This window comes from Diceros bicornis, chromosome 9 (genome assembly GCF_020826845.1).
Source record: "Diceros bicornis minor isolate mBicDic1 chromosome 9, mDicBic1.mat.cur, whole genome shotgun sequence".
Taxonomy (NCBI): domain Eukaryota; kingdom Metazoa; phylum Chordata; class Mammalia; order Perissodactyla; family Rhinocerotidae; genus Diceros; species Diceros bicornis.
The window spans coordinates 86343991-86368342 of NC_080748.1; the positions used below are offsets into that span (position 1 = coordinate 86343991).

The 24352-nt window shown below is 40.0% G+C and overlaps 1 protein-coding gene across 1 annotated transcript in view; it reads right to left on the bottom strand.

Moving 5' to 3' along the window:
• The window catches only part of TUBGCP3 (tubulin gamma complex component 3), a 79747-nt gene that overhangs the window by 16188 nt on the left and 39207 nt on the right, over nt 1–24352 (bottom strand). The window contains exons 12-19 of the mRNA XM_058548504.1: nt 23475–23585; nt 23027–23135; nt 19051–19240; nt 15531–15666; nt 14384–14452; nt 10254–10389; nt 1208–1296; nt 945–1076 (exon numbers count right to left, since the gene is read on the bottom strand). Coding sequence (XP_058404487.1) covers nt 945–1076; nt 1208–1296; nt 10254–10389; nt 14384–14452; nt 15531–15666; nt 19051–19240; nt 23027–23135; nt 23475–23585 — 972 coding nt within the window. The remainder of the gene's footprint in view (nt 1–944; nt 1077–1207; nt 1297–10253; nt 10390–14383; nt 14453–15530; nt 15667–19050; nt 19241–23026; nt 23136–23474; nt 23586–24352) is intronic.

Sequence of the window (24352 nt, forward strand, 5' to 3'; positions counted from 1 at the left end):
AGCAATTTTTTAACACATATGATCAATAATTCTTTAATAATGAAATGTGGCATATCAAAGTATGTTTTCCCAGCCATGTGTGACTAACCCAGATATACTAAAAGTGAAGACAAAACGAAAGCCCTTTCAAGCAGTGTTTGAAGAGAGTGGAGGCCTAGTCGGAAGCAGCCCTCTGCAAGCCTGAAACTTCTCTGAAGTCGCACATTTAACATCAAAAACGCACTTGAAATTTTGCCTCCTACTTCAAGATACATTTGTTTCAAGTGAAAGCAACGTGTCCCTTATTTCCCTAGATCTTTGAATAAAATCAAAACTCCAGGAAGACTTGCCACATGGAACGTGCAACTTTGAGAACAGGGGCCTAAAGGAAAGGAGAGAAGCACGGGCCTGGGAAGCTTAGGGTTCACCTCCACAGACACCTACGTTCTAACTCATGCAGCAAGATGCTGACTTCACGAAGGCAGAACAGAGAAAACAGAGAAGACTGTCATCCTACAGGAGAAAATGCACATGCAGCCTGGAGGGCTCCGTTCTCCTGAACTTCCAGATAGGTCACCTACCGTTTGTTTTGTTCTTACAGCAGTCTACTTGGTTTATTGTGTTCAGATATTATCCCTCCGCAACTCAAAACCATCACTCATGATTAATTCTTCTTTTTTAAACAACCAGAAGATGATATTATTATTATATCTAGAAATAGACAGGTATTATCATATCCTTCACCATTTTTATATCCATTTTAGAGTATGTCTTGTTTCAGCACTACTGTTCCAATTGTGTTCAGAAACAGTACTCCTGGAACATCAAACTACTAATAAAACTGCCTTAATTACTACTAATGTGGGCATCAGGTGATTTCTAAGATCCTCCATTTGACAGGAACCCAAGGAAAGAAGACTATTATTATTTCTGCTTCCTGTTTCTAAACAACACATCAGTCTTACTCTGGAGTCGGCATCCAGCAGGCACCGGGAGATGATGGTATCCAGGAACACCTCGTGCGCTGCAATGATATGGTCCAAGTCTTGGGCCTGCTGCACTTTGTTCCAAAGTTCATCCCAAGAACATTCAAGCACCTGGGAAACAACGATGAGAAACTAGGGATAAGGTCATGTTCTTCCCAGTACAGTGTCTTTTACAAAATACACCACACACAAGCAGAAGGCATGACTTATTTAAACTAAAATAACAGATGATGGGAACGTACCTCAAACGTAATGTAATACTGCATCTGATGAATGAAATGGACCATCTCAGATGCCAGGATATGGCAGTGATGCAGCACCCCAGAGAACTCTGCAAGAGAGCCACAGAACTGATGTTAGACACCATCGGGAGCACACTTAAGACCAACACAAGGCTCTCCCTCTCATGTATCTGCAATCTACCTTAAAAAAAAATCACTAGCTTTAACTCTTGACCCCTTAAAACAGGAAACAACCTTTCCATAATCAATTTCTGTGCCATTCAAGCTAAACAAGGATTTCGCTATCTAATCAAGTAGCACTATATAATTTTACAGAATATAAGGACGTAAAAAGAAATGGCATAAAAAGAAATAATTGTATTTGAAAACTAAATAAAAAAAATTTTATTTTATAATAATGCAACATATTGAATAAATATAAGCGCAATTTTTTGGCTTCTTTACAATCAGACTGCCTGCTGTGCATGAAACATTTACTATTCCCCAGCTATTTGGAGAAAAAATTAACATTTCCTTAAGTACTTGAATGTGACCTTGTCACCTGAGAGAAACATGAACCTTGGAGGGAGATGGGCCTGAGCCCAGACTCCGCTTCTATTCTTTACGAGATTATAAAACCATCAAAAAGCTCAAAGGTCACCAAGTAGCAGCCGTTCTTTGCTCACACTCTTCATTTTTCATTCAAAGCCCTACCAGAGTATCATGGGCCACTACGATACATGAGGGTTCATCAGAGATGGGCCATCAGAGGAATGACTACAAGGAGATTTCAATATGGGTCAGACTTGACATGTTTCTGTTACTGCTCCAAATGCCTTTAATAAGCTACCTAGATAAATAATTTGTCACTGTTATTCGAGAAACTGTTCCTGTCCCTTCTTAAGAGAGTAATGAGGAAGTGAGATATACAGACAGGCGTGAAAAAAATAGTGGCAATATGTAATTTAAAAAATACTCCTTTCTACAAGTTAGGGATTAAGTGACACAGCGCAGATTTCACTGGCCTGGTTTAACATACACTATTTGGCCAGAGAAGAAACAGCACGGCCATCTCAGAAGATCAGCACATGCTCCAAATCCACCTAATATCTTCCACGTTAGGAATCTGTAATCCATGAAGATGGTAAACATTCATCCAAAGAACAGGTTATAAGCTTTAAATTTGATTTGTAAGCTTAGAATGAAGAATGTACTCTTCCCTATTAAAACTATCACAGGGGGCTAGGATTTCTAGCCTAATACTCATAGCCTATTTAACTAAATTACTTTCCAATGTAAAAGAGCATAATAAAATGCTGTTTTAACTGATACTCATCCATATTATGGTATAAGTAAGCTTCTCTATTTTGGGTTTTAACCCAGAGCTGGAACGGCAGTCTTCCTTGGAGAATAGGCTGCGTATATTAAAAGCAGTCAACATGCACACAGGCGTGCACAACACACACTGGTTCTCAAGGTCTTTCTTGGGTGTGATTTGAGTTCTCTGTAGCGTCGCAATCCAAGTTATACGAAACAGTCTAGATACTATTTGTGGAAGGTTTTTTTTTTTTTATTGTTCTTAATTTTATCACAGAATTCTGGTGGACTTTTTCATCAGGAAACAAACGGAGTAATGTCTTTACAAATCATACATAACAATACTCAGGTCTCACTGTGCTATCCACCGTCTCTAGCACGCTCTGAATATTTCCTAAAACGCGCTGCTCTGCGTGTATTCACAGCGACGCCCTCGGTTAAGTATACAGCCTGGGGGACAACTGTGCAGTTTACACTTACTTACCATCCCTACGTTTTCCTACCAGAGGCAGTTTAGCATCACTGACAAACTTGTAGCCTTCATCACACACTCCTGAGAGACGACTTATGAAAATGTTAAGTCGACTACCCTCAGCACTCTCTCTGGGGGACCCTGTATTTATTACAGAAGCATAAAAACTTTTCTGTGGCTACCCTCCATCATCTAGCTGCAAGTCAATTTTCTGTACGTAACGGAAGAAGCTCAATTCCACGAAAATTCAAGTTTTTAATGCTCTTTTTACTCTAAATTTCTTGGGTCTCCCTAAAGTTTCCCACTGGAGTTACACCGACAGCCCACAGCAGTTGGAGAACAGGTAGATTTAGTAGCGTGTTAGGCATTTTTGCTAATATTCTCACATTTCATTTTCAAGCTACTTCATAATCCAGTAATTTTTCTCTGGCATTAAGACAACTTGATAATAGATGTATAGTGATTAAATCATTAACTCTCTATGTTATACTCTCTGATTTACCTGAGTGCAAAATTTCTCCACTACCAATTAATCTTCTAGATTTTTTTTGTGTGTGTGAGGAAGATCAGCCCTGAGCTAACATCCATGCTAATCCTCCTCTTTTTGCTGAGGAAGACAGGCTCTGAGCTAACATCTTCTAGATTCTTTAATGTCATCCACATTTAGAAATAAAAATGCAACTGAATGACTCAAAACAAAAACATCTGCTAAAAAAATCATCACGTAATGTTGGTGTCAACCTAAAATTGATGGCATTCAACCTCAGCAAGTCCCCCACGCTGCCCGGAAATCCTTTATTTTTTCTCCCTTACTCTCAAACAGCTGTTTTCAGCCGTCAGCATCCTCAAATCCTTGATCCACTGCCTTCTCTCCATTCTCCCTCCTCCTTCCTCTGTCATAAGGGAGAGCAGCCATCAGGTGGGGGCCTCCACCTTCTGGCCTCCAAGCCCACACACTCATCACCAGCACAGCTTTAAGGCTAATCTCCGCCCCACTTTCATGCTCTGAATGTCCTCTTCCTCTCTTCCTTTGTCAACCTCTATTTTCTTCTTCACATCAGCATTTAAAATGACTCTTTAAACAAAGCTCTCCAGTCACCTCTGTTTCTTCTGTGCAAGAGTGACTATCGCCCATCGTCTTCTCACTGCAGAGTGAGTGCCACTGATCTGCCCTAGCCAAGTCACCTCACCTGACTGTCAGGAACAGTTTTCAGTCTTCACCTTAGCTGATTTCCTGCAGCTCTGCTCTATCTGATCCTCCCTGAAATACTTCCTCCCCCAGCTTCAGAGAGACTACCTTCTCCCAGTGCTCTGCCCACCCTTCTGGCTGTTCTTCCTCATCTGCTGTAGGAGGCTGTTCCACTTCTCTTTGCTCCACAACTCTTTCTTTTCTCTCTCTATTTCTAGGCCACCTCATTAATGCCATGGCTTCAAGTATCATCTAAGCTAATGACATCTAAAGTCTTTACCTCTAGTTCGATCTGTCTGGCCTTCAGATCAACTGAACCAAATGCGTTGCATACATATATCCTTAAAAACATCTCAAATTGGGGCTGGCCCAGTGGCGTAGCGCTTAGGCTCATGCGCTCCGCTTCAGCAGCACAGGGTTCACAGGTTCACATCCCAGGCATGGACCGATGCACCGCTTGTCGAGCCATGCTGTGGCAGCGTCCCATTGAGAGTAGAAGAGGATGGGCACAGATGTTAGCCCAGGGCTAATCTTCCTCACACACACAAAAAAAATCTCAAATTAATGTATCTGAATTGGAAGCATTACCCCCAAACATGGTCCTCCTCCAGCGCTCCCTGGCCTGGTGAATGACACCACCACCTACCAGCTCCTCAAGTCAGAGACAAGCTTCCACCCTAACTCCAGCTCCTCCTCACCTCGGCACTGTCACTCACCAATCCTGCCTCCCACATCTCTCTCACATCCATCCACCCTCCCAGCCTCACGCTGCTGTGTTCACCAAGGCCAACAGTGTCCCTCACACACGATTACAACTGATGGTCTGCCCACCTCCATCCTCGCCCCTCAGATCCATTTTTCTCAATGACGCCAGAAGGACTTTCAGAAACACAAATCCAGGAGTATCACTCCTCAGTGTAAACCCTTCAATGTTCCCACTGCCATTAAAGTCAAACTAGCCAACACAGCCTCAAGACCTGGTCCCTGCTTCACTCTCCAATCCCATCCCCCACCCTCTTTCTGAATATGCTATTCTGACAAGACCACTGCCCTACCCCCCACTCCCACACTCTTCCCTTGACCAACACGCTCATCCCTAGATGCCAACCTGGTCGTCACCGCCTCTGGGAGGCCTTCTTTATCCTACCCACATCTGTCAGGTGTCTCCTTTTCATGTTCCTACAGCACCTGGTCTTTCCCATATCAAACAACTTATCACGGTGTATTTTAAGTTCTTGTTAAAATGTCCATTTTGCCCTAATAAGCAATGAACTTCTTGACGACAGGGACCTTGTTTGTCATATCCATCACTGGATACCAAGAACAGGCAGCACAAAGTAAGCCCTCAATAATTACATACTGAATGAGTGATTCCAATCCTCAAAATGAAAGAAGATAGTCTGCATTCACCTATGTCTTAACTATCTAAATTTACATGCTTTTCAAAAGGTTTCCAGCACCAAGGCAAATTCAGCAACAGTGTTCAAATATGTGTTCTTTTCTTTTACAGTCTTAAAGTACTACCAAATAATATATTTTCTTTCTAGAAAAATCATCATCTTTTCTTGTGTCTAAAATGAGTACAGAGGATGGTCTTTAATGACATCTTTCTACAATAAAGCCTCTGAGGATGAAGAGACCTATGGCTACTGCTATGAGGACACTACTGAAAGGAATTCAAAAAAATAATCCACATAACAAACGTGTGAAATCCCTATAACACCACAAGTCTTTCTCTTTCCATGTGAGAAACCAGTCAACTGCGATGTGCTCTAAGTGTTTCAGACCTTCTCACTGCCTGGTTAAGGCGCTAACAACCAACTCCAAATCCAACTCATACGCAGATCAAATTCACAAGGTATAATTTGGTCCTTTAATTCCTAAAAAGTACAACTTACACCTGCAACACCCCTTGAATCTCTTTACCTAGCACCTTGAAAATACATTTAAAACATACTTAAAACGTAAGTACTTGTGTTTTTATGGCTGACCCACAAATAACTATGTAATTTTAAGAATCCTAAAAGCAAGGCAACATTTGCACTGAGGTCCAATAAATACATAAATACAGTTCCTCTCCCACTAGGTTAATTTAACAGCAGACAGTTTTAAACACAAAATCAAGAATGACCATTCTTTCTTTAGCCTATTCAAGATCTAAGTGTTGGATTCATTTGTAATTCTCTACTGCCCTCTAAAGGTTGTTGAAAGAACTTCAAGTTTGATTTAAAAACAGAAAGGGCCCCTATAGGACTTGACCACATTGTTTAGGCATCTTCAGCCAGAAGCATCTGCTCATCTGGAGATAGACTATAAATAGTGCTGAGAGCTGTTAAAAACTATCAAAGTTTCTTCTTCTAAAATACCCTAAAACAGTTTCTTCACAATTTCAAAAGCCCCCCTTCAACCTGTACTTACAACTGATGCTACTATGTTTAAAAGTGGCTTGATCAAAGCACCCATCTGATTTACTTCTCAAGACTAAGGGCTCAAAGGACGTTGGTAAGAACCAGGATATTTCACAGCTCCTGCTAGGAATCTCTCATCTGTTCAGGTCCTCCCGCAAACACCCCTGGTGTCCATTCTACACCAGGCAGGGGGTCACGACGACTCTCCTGGGGTGGCACTAGTCTGACTGCTTTACACAGATTTCATCCTGACAGTCCTGGGAAGGGAGTGCTGCCATCATCCCCACCCCCCAGGCAGGGAAACTGAGGCAGAAGATCAGGAACTCAGCTGAGGCCACACAGCCTGATGCTGTTGGAGAGGGACTAACCCAGGCAACACGGCCCAGCATCTGTGCTGACAAGGAACCACTCGGCCTCCAAGTCCAGCAGAGAGAATGTGGTATAAATGTATAATTACCGAGGACTGCTGACTCATCCATATACACAAAAATGATGTACACAAGAAGAAACTTTTAAAGAGAAAAATGTCTACTCATCTTTTAAGGTATCATTTCACTAAGTCTAGAACAGTCAATTGTAGATGAATCATTATTATATCAATCACCAAGAAAGAAAAACAGCTGCCAATTAACTGACAAAATGCCGTTAAGAGTCTCATGGGGACATGTCACCTACACCTCTCACTCCCACCACATTCAATTTTATTTCCAATAATGACCAAAAAGGAGATTATTTTAATACCACTCTTTTGGGGAGGAGGAACCTCCATTCACTCCCTCCCCTCAGTACACAAAAGTTCAGAAAGAATACAAGCTCACTTACCTATATTTGTCTATTTCATTTTGTTAAATGTTTCTTGAAATACAAACTTAGTTGCCACTAATAGCGACACTTTTTAGACTAATTAAATCTAACAAAAAAATTCCATACCACCAGAAAGAAATCTTTACACCATTTTAGTATCAACAACTGTTTTTTGTCCAGCTGAATGGCAAATATATAAAAACGTGTATAAACATCTTACTAGACCATTGTCAAAACCCTTTGTCCTAAGCAAATCATTTTCAAGTATAACTATTTACTCCAAACAACTTATTTTGGTGAATATTATTAAAATGATATCTGGGGTGATCATTATTGATGCTGTACTTATGACCAAACATTCTATACACACTATGAATATATGAAGACCTCCAAAGGTTGCTGACAGGAGCACTTTATGGAATCTTTCTATATTTTTGCCTCAGATTTACGGTGGGTGGGACGTTTCTAAATTTGCTGTATTAACAAAACTAACTAGCTGGTTGATTTCTGCTCATTAAGTTGCCTAGCCATTAACAACTTTAAAACACTTTCCTATAAACTAAAGGTAAGAACATTACAACCCAACAGAAACATGGGCAAAAAACCAATTTCCTGGAAAAAAATGAACAAATAAATAGCAAAAGAAAAAGAAGAAAAAAGTGTTTACACTCATCAATAACGTTAAAAGTGTTAAAAAAAAGATTAAAATGAACTTCCATTTTCACCTATCAAATTGACAATTTGTTTGAACCCAATGTTAGCCATAAAAAACGGCAATACAGACAACTTTCAAGCAGTGAGAGCTGTGCTTATGGGGATGTAAATTAAATTGGTACAATCTTCCTGAAAAGTAATCTGACAGTAGGTACCAACAGAGTTAAAATATAAATACTAAGTATTAGTAAATATAAAGTAAAACTAAAATTCATACCTGTTAACCCAGCAATTCCATTTCCAATTCATCTATTCTAAAGAAATATTCAAAGGCATATAAATATATATTTATAAAAACCTTATAACATTATTTATATTAGTGGAAAATAGTTTTAAAAAAACTACATGTATGTCCAACCGAAGAAAAAAGGTAAAATGATATGGACACATGAGGCAATATTATGCTACTAAAAATATTTTAGAAGAAGTTTTAATGAAAAGGGAAAAGGATCAGTGAAAAAAGATGAAACTAAACTGTATCAAGGATCAAGTAATGTTAAAGTTACTAATTTTATAAAAGATAAAAATATATATTTTTCCCTTGCACAGAAAATTGATCAAACAAATGTATTAGTTATCTTCAAGTAGAAAACAAAACTCATTGCTATTTATTCAATACAAGAGAAAAGCAAATTCATATAGACATTGCTAAGCTGATATTCACATCACAAAAATATATCACGACCAGCTAATACTTAAAATTGTTATGAAGCTCAGATTTCCTAGGGCTAAAAATAATACAGATGCTTATTTTGAAAGGAGAAGAGTGATACCATGACAAAGTATTTGCATTACATTGAATTGATCTAAATCAGACAATAAGAAAGATGCTGGCACAGAGAAGTGACAGCTAGGAACCACTCTACTTACTAGTATTAAGAAGACTGCAGACAGAAGGAGCATCACCAGCAAACTGAATAACTTACAAGTACACACCCAGAGAAACCAGTGAGTAACCTGTGACACACCACAAGAAAGGCTCGTGACACAACGGGAAAGAGGAACAGATGCAGAGCCAGGAGGTAGTGCGAGATTCTCTCAGCAACTGATTCCTCCTGGCTCCTTTCAAGAGGCAACCCACATTTACCAGAAAGTGGAGGTTGAACGCAATATTTACTGTCCACACCATTACAGTATTTAAAGAAAACGCCCCCTCTCACTTTCTTCTCAGCCATTGCAGAGGATCCCTACTGTTAACTTTCTATAAAATGAGTCTAGAGGAAGCTAGGCCAGGAGCATAAGAGTATCATGCTCCACCAGAAAAGACCTGCTGGGAACAGAGAAAGCATGGACGCCCAATAAAAACTGCTGATTCCATATGTCAATACACGGCCAGTCCCCACCAGGCCTCAAGCCTTCTAGGGTGTCATTATTCTGGAACTCTGGGAGTTGCTCAAGGATCAGCCTTGACCCAGTACACGAGTAGAGATCACACACGCCTTTCTTCAAATAACTGCTCCTTTTTAAATAATTACTTCCACCAATCAAAGCATTAAGAGTATAACAGTTTAGTTGTTCTTTAGAGACATTTGTTGAAATACTTTCTCAAAGGTCTTGAACGAATCTATTTTGATATAAAGATTTCAAAATTATTCATAACTGAAGTCATTTGATATTTATAACATTAAAATAAACTTCACTGGTATGAGAATTTTTACTATAGCTTTCAATTATAAAATAATATTATAAAATATTATAAAATAATTCCATTTCCATGTCCTGGTTTATGAACCAAAACAAAACATTAAAGCAATTCCCAAACAGACTTTAATTAAAACATTAAGTGAATTTTAAATGATCCAGTGATTTATTAAACAGCTTTCGTTGCTTAAAAATTAATTTTTCTAAAAAATTAAAGTACATATGTGAACACTAGAGTGAAATACAAATGTGATTCTAAAAGAAACTTCATGGTCTAAAAAAATCTAACGTGACGGGTTTTTTTTCTGATTTGCACAGAAGTCAAGATAAGCAATATTTTAAATGAGCCTTTTCACAAAAGCCAAATCCAAAAGCACAATAACGAATCACTTTTCAGTTTGATGACTTTAAGTACACTTTCATTTTTTGTTAAGCTGCTGGAAACCACCGAGTGTGATGCTGCTGGTAAGCACATGCCAGACAGGGACGCAGTTCACCCCGCCTGCCTTCTGATGGGTTTACCTGGCATATTCCGCAGGAGCTTCGCATTGCACATGTGCCCCTTTCGTATGTCTGTAAGGATGTATTCCATCCGCTTAGCCCTCCAAAGGAAGTTAAATACTCTCAGGTAGTGGCTCATACATTCTCGAGTGAACACCTGAAAGCAGAAGACAAGCTGATAGTATTCTGTGACACAAGGATCCTCCCAGGCAGTACAGGTCTCAATCTCTTTTTTTTTCCAACACACAATCAACTCTAACAAATTCTAAGTAGTATGTAAGCAACTAATATAGTACATTTTAGGGAAGTATCATTGTATCACAACAACTACACTGATTATTTATGTGCTAAGCAACATGTCAAGCAAACTCACAATAACAGAAGGTAGATATTTTTACACTAATTTTACAGATAGGAAAAAAGGGGCCTAAGGCCACACAGCTAGTAAATGGTGTTACCAGGATTTTCAAACCTAGCCTAGACCTAGTCTAAAATGTAAGCTCTTAACTACAACTCAAATGTGTAGCAGTGTTTTCTACCCCAACCCACTTGGGGGACATGGTGATCTCATAGAAGGCAGGCCTAGAAGAACCTCCAGTCTAAAAAGAGGTCTCCAGGTGATTTTAACACATGTGCTTATTGCTTCTGAAGACCACTTCACTGCAAAGACAGCTTCACAAGCAGGGAGGATGAGCCCTGCAGGTAGCGACTGGTGAGGCATACCTTCTATGCCCACCTCCCTCCCATGGTGGCCAGATTTAATTAAAAAAAATACAGGACACCCAGCTAAATCTGAATGTCAGATAAACCACAAATAATTTTCTATTATAAGTATGTCCCACGCATAAAGGTAACAGGGTTTTCTGCAGACTGTAGCCAAAAACATTTCTGAAACAATGTGGGCACATTTTCATCCTTTTCTAGACGCCTGGAGCAGAGAATCCATTCACATGTGTTTCCAGTGTTCACCTTCCGGTACAGAGAACTGGAAACAGCGACTGGACAGGGCCTGTGCTCTCAGGAGAGCTCCGGGCTGGGCATCCAGGAGCAGGTGCTCCACTCCTGCAGAGCTTGCTTCACGCCCTTGGGCCTTTTCTCACGTTACCCTCTTGTACTGCCCCATGCCCTGGTCCACCCTTCTCTCCTGCCCAAATCACCTGCCCCTTTACACACCTTTCCCTAGTCTCATCAATCTCCCTCTCCTTCAGACACTTAAGACATTCATTGCTTGACCCTTACTATTTTAGCACTTAACTGTAGACTGCTTTACCTTGTCTTCTTATTTCATATATTCTTGGCACTTCTCACCTGTCACAAGGACTATCTGTTTATTCTTCTGTGTGCCTGTTTGTGCCAGCCTTGGTAGATGCTCAGTATTAACTGATGATTACATGTCTAAACATGAGCGGTTAGGAGCTGCTTTGAAGGGATTCTGAAATCAACTATGAATCTTTTGGAGATTATCCATTTTGCTGTGCTGCCCACATTATTAACATCCTTGCTATTACAGAAATAAAGGATTACCAGATTAAACAACTTCACAAATAACTTCAAGGATGTTTTGCTAGATAAATGATATCTTACCGGGATCCTTTAAGTACCAAGCTCCCAGAGCACATTTAACATGACCTGATTTACAAAAATTCAGTTTAATCACAATTCTTTAGAAATATAAACTGTTTCAGAGGAAGACATTCATATTTCACTGCATTTATATAGGGAAAAACATCCTCCACATTTTAGTATTGCTACGTATATGGTCTTTCAGTTCATCACTTACCACAGAATCAAGTTCAGAGAAATACTAAACAAATAAGCTTCTGACACCTCATCTAACAATGAGATCAATGACAGATACAAATGGATTTTATTTTGCCCATTATCAAAATGAGAAGATTAAAGATAATCTTTCCATATCCTTCTACAAAGAATTAGTAAGAAGTTAAAATTATACTATATTATATAAGATATAATTAACTAATATAAGACATGTACCCATTATAATTAAACCCTATAAAAATTATAATCTCAATGAGAATAGAAAGGGAATAGAGATAATAGGGTAAATTAAATTTAATGGGGGAAAAAACCATTTACTGCCAAAATTTGACCCTAAAAGTTATTTTTAAATAGTCCTCTTTTTATCTTTCTAGTAATTTCTGTATACAACTGCATAAAATTTAATCTGATAGTTAAAAGTTATTTCAATTTCTAAAATTAGCCCCAATACCTATAGCTGTACAATAATACGGCCATAGGTATAGCCATTTAGCTGAAAATACACCAACCCAGGATATAAGCTAACCCCAGGACTGGAATGGCAAAACCAGGCGTACAGGAGACCACTTCTCATACAACGTCCCTGGCAGACCCTACTCATCTTCTCCTTCCCAATTTAGCCTCTCAGGTTGTACCATCAACCCACTGGAGTGGCCATACAAATTGGCACCTATTAGCCATAGACAGGGATCTATCTTAAATTTGTTTTTTAAAATAAATCTATGATATAAACTTTTTTTTTTTTTTTTTTTGGTGAGGAAGATTAGCCCTGAGCTAACATCTGATGCCAATCCTCCTCTTTTCGCTGAGGAAGACTGGCCCTGGGCTAACATCCGTGCCCATCTTCCTCTACTTTATATGGACACCACTACAGCATGGCTTGACAAGCAGTGCATCGGGCACGGCCAGGATCCGAACCTGCGAACCTCGGGCCGCTGAAGCAGAGCTCAAGCACTTAACCGCTTGCACCACCAGGCGGCCCCCAAGATACAAACTTCTTTTGACTCTTTCTACTAGAGCTTTTAAAAATCTAAAACTTTTAAAAATATAATGTTGCATGATCAATTGTTTATGCACAAGGTATGCAATGCTAACTCTGATACTCTTAGTAAGGTCTACAGTATTATGAAAAAAGTTAAGTAATCGCATATACAGACCATGCTCATTACTCAAGGCACTTAAATTCTGTGAAACAATGTAATTGCCTTTACTATGGTATATTTTACACTATGAGTACCTTATACTACTAAAAGTAGTATGTAATTACCAATATGAACAATGTAGATAGTATGAAAGTTCCTAATTTAAATAATTTGTGAAAATATCCTGTTTTGTACATTATAAATATTTAAAACTGTTTAGGATATAAGTCAAAGATGAAAAACTAATTTGCATATGACAAAAAATGAGAGAATAGTCATGCATTTAAGACGTGGTAGCTTTGATCTGGTAGAGTTTAAACATCGGGAATTTATATGTAAAAAAAACTGCACCAGTGGGTACCATTTCACAGTAGACACGACAGAGCCATTCGTCAACAGCAAAGCTGTTAATCCAGAAGAGAACAGAGGCAGAGTACGGCTGTGATGAAAGTATCCTAGGGGGGTTGTGACTTACAGCTTGAGAGGCAGAAGGAGCCATGGAGTCTAACTCTACCAGAACCACCAGGAGAAATTTTAAAGCCAAATTACATTACTTCTTAACAAAATATTTTTCCCAATAACTAAAAGAAATGCATGTCCTTCTTGAATATTTCAGGTATAAAAATGACTGAAATAAGTTCAAAGAGGTATCTTGGTCAAGGAGAATTTACTCAAGTCTGAATAAAGAAAAAACGAGCACTTAAGAAGGGCATTTTAACTGCAGACACATAAAAAGACAACTCGGGGGTCAATCTTTTACGATCTGGTGACTGTTAACAGAAACAGTACATTTCTTTCAGCACGGTAAAAGCCCTATGAACAAAGTACAGCTATTTTCTCACCAGTTTAAATGAATACTAAATATCAAATTTTATCTAAGTAGTAAAAAATACTACTCCCCTAGAATACACTTTATGGTTCCTTTCAAATTATCCTAAATTAGTTGCTAGCGTCTAAGAATAATGGAATAAAATGAATAATCCATTTACTAAGTACTTGCTGAAACCTATGATAGAACCAATGATATTTTCAAGAATTCTTAAAAAAACAGAGCATCTCAGCCCTCATGAATGATTATCTAAACCACACACAGTTCTGGCTTCAGTCTTCACTCAGGGGTACACTCTCAAGGTCAAGTGACCACTCTGACAGACGTTCTTAGAGAAGAAGCAATCTGACACAGCAGCCTGAGCAGTGTCTGCACAGCTGTGACACCAGAGAGGGCCTTACGGTTGCGATGGGTCCATCGACGTGGTAGTCCAGGCTGAAAACGTCCCACCCTGTGTCACCCGGAGACACCTAGGAGCAAAACAGATAGCGCAGGATGTTCCACCAGGGCCACGCCTGCTGCTGAAGCATCTGTCCAATCCCCATAGAAAAGGCAGTGATTTTTAAAAACCTCTCAGTAGTCCTGAGTGTTAGCTGCTTGAGAACAGAGAACTGCACCTCTTTGTCACTCTCTGTATCCTCAGCGTTTGCAAAACGACAGGCACGTGGTAGGCACTCTCCAAATATTTTGGAATAAATGGCATACTTTTGAATGATTATCATAAAATCTGTTTAAAATTCACCACTATTTTTTTTGTGTGTGAGGAAGATCAGCCCTGTGCTAACATCTGATGCCAATCCTCCTCTTTTTTTGCTGAGGAAGACTGGCCCTGGGCTAACATCCGTGCCCATCTTCTTCTACGTTATATGAGACACCACCACAGCATGGCTTGCCAAGCAGTGCGTCGGTGCCCACCCGGGGTCCGAACCAGCGAACCCCGAGCCACCGCAGCGAAGCACATGCACGTAACCACTGGCGCCAGCCGGCCGGCCCCCATCACTATTTTTAATGACAAAAACGCACTGCCTTTTATGTTTCAAATCCTTAAAAGTCAACATTTAAAAAAAAACCCAAGGGGTTCTGCTAATGGCCCTTCATCATAACTAAGCAAACAGTGTATGCCGTGTCTGATATTCATTCTCCTAAGAAATGCCATCTTCTCTCAAACTTGAACTAAAAACATCCTGTTTAATAAAATTATTATTATACATCATCTCTGTGATATCGACATTACAGTAACAGGAACTACGATTTACTGAGCACCCACGATGTGCTAGCAATGCCGTGACCAGCATTGCACATCCTCTGCCCACCCGCCCTGTGAAGGGCCCTTTGTAAGGTGAGAACGGAGACCCAGTGTGGCTTGTCTAAGATCACACCACAGCAGGTGACAGAGCGGGGATTCCAACTCAGGTTGCCCAGTCATCCAGTAATAACTCTTACCCACTAGACGCAACTAGTGCCTTACACAAAATGGGAAACATTAGCAAGAACGCGCGGGGCTCAGCGAGAGCTCACAGCTTTGTGCAGAACCCCGAGTTGCAGTACCTCCAGCAGCCTCACATCCAGTCTTTTGAGGATCTCAGGACTGTCAAACTGGGCGTTGGTGGCTCTGACGGCAGTTTCAAGAATTCCAGTCAAGTTGTGTTGATACAAAGTGGTAGCTGGACGGACAAGTTCTGGTCTTAACAGAATTTTTTTAACATAAAAGAAAATGTTACTTGAATTCTTAATAAGCTTTGTAAAAACTTAACGTTACTTGAATTCTTAATAAGCTTTGTTAGAACTTAACATTATAAAAAGAGTTAAAATTATAAAAACTAAAAAGACAAATGGAACCAATACAACAAGGTAACAAAAGTTTCACAAAATTAACTATAAATAGGATTTCACTAAGTATTTTGGGAAGTAAAATATTTCTTTAAAAATCTCAAAAAAAATTGGGGCTGGGCCAGTGGCATAGTGGTTAAGTTCGCGTGCTCCACTTCGGTGGCCTGGGGTTCATGGGTTCAGATCCCAGGCGTGGACCTACACACCACTCATCAAGCCATGCTATGACGGCATCCCACATATAAAATAGAGGAAGACTGGTACAGCTGTTAGCTCAGGGACAATCTTCCTCACCAAAAAAAAAATTAAATTTGATTCAGCTTAAATTGGAAATAATTAAATGTGTCATACATGTTAACAAATAAAGTTTTCAAACTTAAGACTGGCCTCTGGTAGCATGAACTATCGCTATTTCCTACATAGATCCAATGGGAGGAGAGGTCTTCATTAAATCAAAACAGTTGGATACGTGGGCATCACGACTCCAAAGGCTAAAAACTACTGCATTATCAGCAAACATTTCCTAAGGTTTACTCATCTGGGTTTCTAAATATGAAGCGAACATTTCTGTGACTGAGAGCTGACCGAGTTAAGAACACAGCCCATCACCCCAGGTGTGCACATAAACCATACCAACTGCAGGCCTTTATGGCAGTAAAAACATCAGACACGGGTGAAAAAGGACCCACAACGTCAGCTTCATGCGAATAAATCTGAAGCAAGCTAGAGATGGACAGCATTCCCTTTTTAAAACTAGAAACTTAGAACATGTCTTTGAGAAGAAATAAATTTTTCATTTAGTAGCAAGAATAAGACGCTGTAAATATTAAAACCCAGCATTTTGCAAATATGTTAAGTCAGCTAAATGATCTGATCTGTAATGTTACCAGGGACCTCAAATTTCACTTTAACTTTGAACTGTAAGAAGCGCCTGCTCACCTCATCCGCACATCTGCACCTGTGGATCTGCGCATCCCACATCCCCATGTGCATGCCCATTTCAGCCCTGTGACATCTCTAGAACATTTCCCCTTTAAAAACTCATCACCACTCACACTTCCACCATCGACCTCACGACCAGTATCACCTCACTAGGGATCCCCTTCTTTACCTAGAGTGCAGAAATGCTACTTCAGTAAGCACAGTCACACAGCATTTACGTTTAGCAGATAATTGACCCTTTCATGAGATAACTGATGGAACACTGTTACCCACGAGCATGCAGAAGGTCAGTTATCGCTATGTGTGTCTCAAAAAATGGAATTACTTTTCCTAGTGCGGACTGACTCCTGCTTAGAGGTGGGACCACAGGAGCATGTGTGTCTGAAACAGAGGTTCTCAAAGAGCAGCCCTCACACCAGTGGCATCACCTTCAGCTGGGACCCTGTCAGAAATGTACATTCTTGGCCTCTATCCCAGATCTGTGAACCAGACTCTGGTGGACCCAGTGACCCATTTCAACAAGCTCTCTGGGGGATTCTGATGCACAGTGAAGTCTGAGGTCCAAAGGCCTGAAACAATCAATGGCTAGCACAGGTAGGATTGAAAGGTAAAGCCATTTTAAGTGTCCTAAAGGGAATGCCAAAAAATAATGGTTTCTGTTCTTATATGCCTGAGTGGAAACACTCATCCCGTGCGGTGGCCCCCACTCGGCACGCTCACTTCCAGTGCTGCTGGGAGCCCCAGATTGCACCCCGAGGGTCTGATGGTCTAGTCTAGGGCCAGGAGCATGACAGGCTCTGGGACAGAGCTGTCTGCGTCTCCATGGATGGAGAGGAAGGACATACATTTAGTTCTAGAAGGGAAGATGCCATGAGAAATGTCACGGAACAAAACGAAGAGTAGTAGCATCTGTTTTTTGAGTTTTCTGGGGATTTTTTTTTTTACAAGAAACAATGTAAACTAAAAATATGGAACAAAATGTTTGTTTTAAAATATACAGTATTCATAAGGCGCACAAGCTTCTCCTTGACAAACCAGAGCACAAGCAAAAATAAAGGGACTTGACATAAAGGAATCTTTTCAGATGACATACCTACCCAGACTAGGGAAACTAAAGAAAAAATAAACAAGTAGGACTTTATCAGATTAAAGAGCTTCTACAAGACAAACAAAACCAGAATCAAGATGAACAGACAACCCACCAGCTGGGAGAGAATATTTGCAAAACATATATCTGACAAAGGGTTGATCTCCATAATATATAAAGAACTCACACAACTGAACAACAAAAAAACAAACAACCCGATCAAAAAATGGGCAGAGGAAATGAATAGACACTTCTCCAAAGAAGATATACAGATGGCCAATAGGCACGTGAAAAGATGTTCAACATCATTAACATCATTAATCATCAGGGAAATGCAAATCAAAACAACACTAACATATCACCTCACGCCCGTTAGGATGGCTATAATCACCAAGACAAAAAACAAATGTTGGAGAGGCTGTGGAGAAACAGGAACCCTCGTACACAGCTGGTGGGAATGCAAACTGGTGCAGCCTCTATGGAAAACGGTATGGAGATTCCTCAATGAATTAAAAACAGAGATCCCCTATGATCCAACTATCCCACTACTGGGAATCTAGCCAAAGAACCTGAAATCAACAATCCAAAGAGGCTTCTGCACCCCTATGTTCATTGCAGTATTATTCACTACAGCCAAGAAGTGGAAGCAATGTAAGTGTCCCTCAACTGACGACTGGATCAAGAAGATGTGGTATATATATACAATGGAATACTACTCAGCCATAAAAAAAGACAAAATCGTCCCATTTGCAACAACATGGATGGGCCTGGAGGGTATTAAGTGAAGTAAGCCAGAAAGAGAAAGACAAACACTGTATGATCTCACTCATATGTGGAATATAAACCAACACATGGACAGAGAAAACTGTATTGTGGTTACCAGGGGCAATAGGGGTGGGGGGTGGGCACAAGGGGTGAAGAGAGACATATATATGGTGATGGACAAACAAAAATGTACAACCCAAAATTTCACAATGTTATAAACTATTAAAACATCAATTAACAAAAAATAACAATAAATTTAAAAAATTAAGGGACTTGAACATGACAACGTGATGATTTTCTCTTTTCAATTTTATCTTATCAGTATGTTCTATGAGATTCAACAAATTTTCCTCTAATGTCATTTATTCTTTTAAACAAAAATTCTAAGACTTTATCATGTTAAAATCTACTGTATATTTATAAAAATCAAAATAGTTTTCTTACTTGAGCAAATCCATTAAGTGCCTTATAAAGTCTCCTTGACCCAGAAGCAAGTACCGCCTCATGGCCTGCATGTGGTCCAGCAAGCTATACTTTCTATTGAGAACGTCCAATAGATATTTGCTGGTCTCAAAATAAGCCGCATCAATTTTCCCCTGAAATGCATTTTCCAAATCTGTGAATAAATCTGCAGCTGTAAAAAATAAAAGGGAAAAGTACACATACATACATAATTTGTATTCTAACAAGAGAGAAACTAAAGGCACACATGAACAAAAGTCTTGCCAACGCCTGCAAATGGCATTGGTGACAGGCCAAACAGGCCGCAAGCGTGGTCAGGAAGGCAAACCGGAGTCCCAAGCCCCTGAAACCAAAACACTGATGTCCGGTTGGATTTACAGCAGACATCTGCACTGTGACCTACAGGAGGAACCCCTAACAGCACTGTTCAACACTGCACGCATTTAAGGGTCAAATTACCTTCTACAACATAGCTAACTCGAAATCTCACTAAAACACTTTGGTGAAAAGTGCAAAGAGCGTAGGGCGGGTCAGTGTTGAATCGCCCGCACACACCTACGAGACATTTTCAAAACTAGTCTCGAGAATAAACCAAATGGGACATGTAATGAGCTTTGTGAACTGTGAAATTCGGTGTAAAGGTTAGTACTGCTGCCATGCGGCCATATCAGAGCATCAGAGTAAAGACTGAGGACAGGTGTGGAGATTTCCAGGGACACGTAACAGAGCAGGCTGTCACCACTGAGGAAGCAAGACTCTAAGCAGTAACATAAAAAAAATAAGCATTTCCATAGCTTTACATTGGAAAGAAACAGCACGTGGAGATTATAGACATAACAGAGCTTTTTAATGCTATTTTATATCTGTATAGCACAAAACTATTCATGAAATATATCTAAATACTTGATTTTATTTAAAAACCATAACACAAGCTAGAAAACAATTCCACTGTTGAGAAACAATCTAGGATTAAGAAAAGGTAGGATACTTGTCCAGGTTAAGCAAGATAAAGAGGCAAGCTCTTTAGGGTCCAGTTGAAGTCTATCCCCACTACCTCAGTTACCAACCTGAAGACCGAGAGACGTTAGGCTTGTTTTCTGAGTGTTCTGAGTACTGCTACAATTCCAATTACACGTGCATATGGGACCGCAGCATGTCCAGTGAGGAGAGCGTGCACTCTTTGCAGCAGTGAAGCCTGAGGACACAGCCACCCAAGGACACCCTCGGTGAGCTGCTCCATGGGCATATTTTGGGGTGTGGGGTGGGGCATATATTTCTGTTGATCTACTTAGTTTTAAAAATGTAAATATTTCCCCCCAGAAATATTTTTACTGTACCATTGTTTGAGTCATTAAGGATTTTCATTCCAAAGAAAAGGTTTAATATTCACCAATTTCAGCCCAAAGTGGCCTATCAGAAGACATGTGATTCAGAGCTTCCTTGTACACGGTTTGTTCCTTAATGGCTTAGGTGTACCTTATCTTCCCGTTTGTAAAAATTTACTCTTTATTCTTTAGTCATACTTTTAAATCATCAAAATTTTTTCACATATAAGAAATATAAATTTGACTTTTTCCATTGTTTTTTGTATTATTAGCAGTCCTTCAGGGTTTGTATCTTTTATCTTCACTAATGTACTATAAGCTTAATAGCAAAAACCACCCTCGTTCTGCAGACTATGGAGTGGAGAGGACAGCGGGCATGGCAGTGGACACCGTGCTGGCAGTGATCTAACAGCAGCAGCAATCTCTATGGAGCCTCCTGCACGCCGAGCCTTTACGAGACGCTGTACGGTCCACGCCTGTGGGTCTCCACAGCAGGCCTGGGCACGCCCCACTTGGCCTCTCAAGTTGGTTGTCTTCTCTAGGCACTAAGAAAATGTCAAAAGCTATCAAGGCAACTCCTCCTGGCTCTTCTTCCTTTTTCCACCTCTTAAACATAGGTATTTCCCGAAATCTGTACTAGGGTCACATCTCTCTCTATCCTAGGAACTAACCTGGGTCGATGGATCCCTAAAACGTATATGAAAAATTGTGTGTTAAATGCAGTTGTGGGGGGGCAGGAGGGGTGAGAGGGAGAGGCGTTGGACCCCGACAGCTAGAGCTGCCGCTCTGCCCTGTGGCCCTGTCCTTAACCAGCACAGTGATTCCCAAGTGGCTACAGTCAGCCCCGACCTTGATCCAGATTTCAGTACAGCATTTCCCATACATTCTGGAAATCTCCTCTAGTGGGTCCTCTCAGATACCGAAAATCAAACTGGGCCAACAGCTACATGAAAAGATGCTCAACATCACAGATAATCAGGGAAATGCAGATCAAACCACAAAGAGATCTCACCTCACACCTGTCATCAAAAAGACAAGAGATAACAACCGCTGCAAGGACATGGAGAAAAGGGACCCCGTGCACTGCTGGTGGGAGTCTAAAGCAGCACAGCCACCGTGGGAAACAGTACGGAGCTTCCTCAAAAATTAAAAATAGAACTACCGTATGATCAAGCAATCCCACCAATGGGTATTTATCCAAAGGAATTGAAATCAGGATCTCAAAAAGATACCTGCACTCCCATGTTCACAGCAGCATTATTCACAATAGCCAAGATGTGGAAACAACCTAAATGACCACTGACAGATGAATGATTAAAGAAAATGTGGTATATGCATACAACAGAATATTATTTAACCTTTAAAAAGAAGGTAATTCTGCCATTTGTGACAACATGGATGGAGCTGGAGGACATTATGCTAAGTGAAATAAGCCAGACAAAAGAAAGACAAATATTGTGTCTTTAGATTCCACTTATACATGGAATCTAACATAGTCAAACTCATAAAATAGAGAGCAGAATGGTGGCTGCAGGGGCTAGAGGGAGGGAGAAACAGGGAGGTGAAGGTTAAAGAGTACAAACTTTCAGTTCTGCAAGATGAGTAAGTTCTGGATATGTATTAGAGCACAGTGCCTATAGCCGACAATATTGTTCTGTGTACTTAAAGCAATTTCACTGTACATCTCATTTCATTGATTACTTTCTTTTATTAATGATTGACTGATTACTTATTATTTCATTTTATTGTACGTCTTATCTCCATACCTACATTTTAAGCTCGTGAAAGGCATAGCCGTGGTGAATTACTCCCCTATAGCTAGCACACTGTCCTATACAAAGTGAACTTGAATGAACCAAGGTGACAATATAAACAGCAAATGCACCCAAGACTGGCAAGCTATATAGGTTAGCCACACACAAAACACCATGAAGCTACTGAGTAGAGGCAGGCAGCAAATGGAAAAAACGGAAGAGAGGACAGCAGTGAATGACGAAAAACCACAGGACATTTACTGCAGACAGCAATTAATGCAGCATTTTGCATACAGACTTGTAAATCTTTGCTGATTTCTGAACAAGTCTTTGAGTTCCAAAGTATGGCTACCGTTAGCTACATTTTCTCCTTTCTGTTCTTATTTTGGCATACTATCACTCTATCACAGTAACACAAATTACTAAGAAGGGTAAAAGAGCTACATCTATTCCTATATCTATTGTTTAACTCTGTATAAAAAAAGAGAATTCAAAATTTACAGGTTAAGAGATTATTTTATATATATCACACTGTGTATTAAGGTATTTTGGATAATAATTCAGAAAATCTGTCAGTCTTGTTGAACAAAAAATACTTCAAGCAATATATATCACCACCACCACCATTACCATCATCACCACCCCACCATCATCATCATGACCATCACCACCACCATCATACCATCACATTATCATCACTGCCCCCATCACCACTGTCCCCATCACCATCATCACTACCACCATACCATCACATTATCATCACTGTCACCATCACCACCATCATACCATCACATTATCATCACTGTCACCATCACCCACTGTCACCATCATACCATCACATTATCATCACTGTCACCATCATCATCATCACCATCATACCATCCTGAGGTGATTCTGCAGACTTGGTCACAGCTATCATCTTTGTAGTGGGTGTCTGGTCATGACAAACTTGGTGCAGGAAATTTATGGACTTTCCTATCAAAAGAACCTAAAAAACGAAAATATCCTAAAGTTATCTTTATATAAAATTAAAATGATCAATTGTCCAACCACTACAAATATTCATAAGAAATAAATTGACTATTGATTAAAAACTAAATAACAAGAACATCTGGGATAGTATCAAGTGAATTCTGGGAACTGAAAAGATATATTATTAACAAACATATTAATATGTTGATGTATTCAGTTAATACATACTTGATCTCAAGAATGTTAATCCTAAAATACAATAAAACTGCGTTTAACTGAAGATTAGTTTTGTCACATGATCCAGGTAGATATAGCATTAAAATATCAAAATCACACAAACCTCTTTTAACCCTACCTTCCTAGATTGATCCATCGTAATAAATGAAGGAATCATTGATTTCCTTAAAGTATACTTGTCATGCCACAGTCGATCTGTTTTAACTGTCGGATCTGATGCTACAAAAAACTGAAAACAAAGAGGCATTGAAACATTAAAAAGTGATATTTACGGCAAAATAGTAGCTAACAGTAACATCAAAGAATAAGTTATTCTAGACAGCAAAGTTCTCCAGATACAGAGAGACTTAACCATCTATACCATAAAACTTGTTTTAAAAAGTATTTTGGATACATATCCCTCTAAATGGAATCACCAAGTTGAGCTTTTTCTTGAAGACTTATGATCATAATGAATATCGATTACAGCCTCTGCTGAGGAACATCCAGGATCTGGTAGGGCTGCCTAGTCCATATGGAGCTCTTTCCCACCCCAGTAAAAACACGCAGAATCCTAAAGCTGTTGAAGATTCAATTCACGCCTGCTTCCAAGGTCTTCTGCCCTCCTGTCATGTACGCAGCTGCAGCTCTTTCGACCAGCGTGCCCGCCCTCTGCTTCACAGGCTCTCACTTGCCGAGTCCCTCACACCTGGAACACAGAGATGCCTAAGCTAACGTACTCTGCTCAGACTGTCAGCTACAGGTAGACTGTGCTGTACAAATGGCCAGCACCCAGTCCACCAATGGCCCCACAGGAAGTGATCTTTTCTTGATGGCTCTCCCAGAGAACCACTCACGCTCAGAAGCTTCTCCCTTGTCCACTGTGCTTCTCACACTCGTCACCCCCACCAACCAGCCCGATCACTGGCATCAGGAAGGACACAGGGTGGTAAGGAGAAAACTAAATTACTGTTGTTCCCAGTTCACTGGCTACTACAACGAGGCCATTCTCATTTT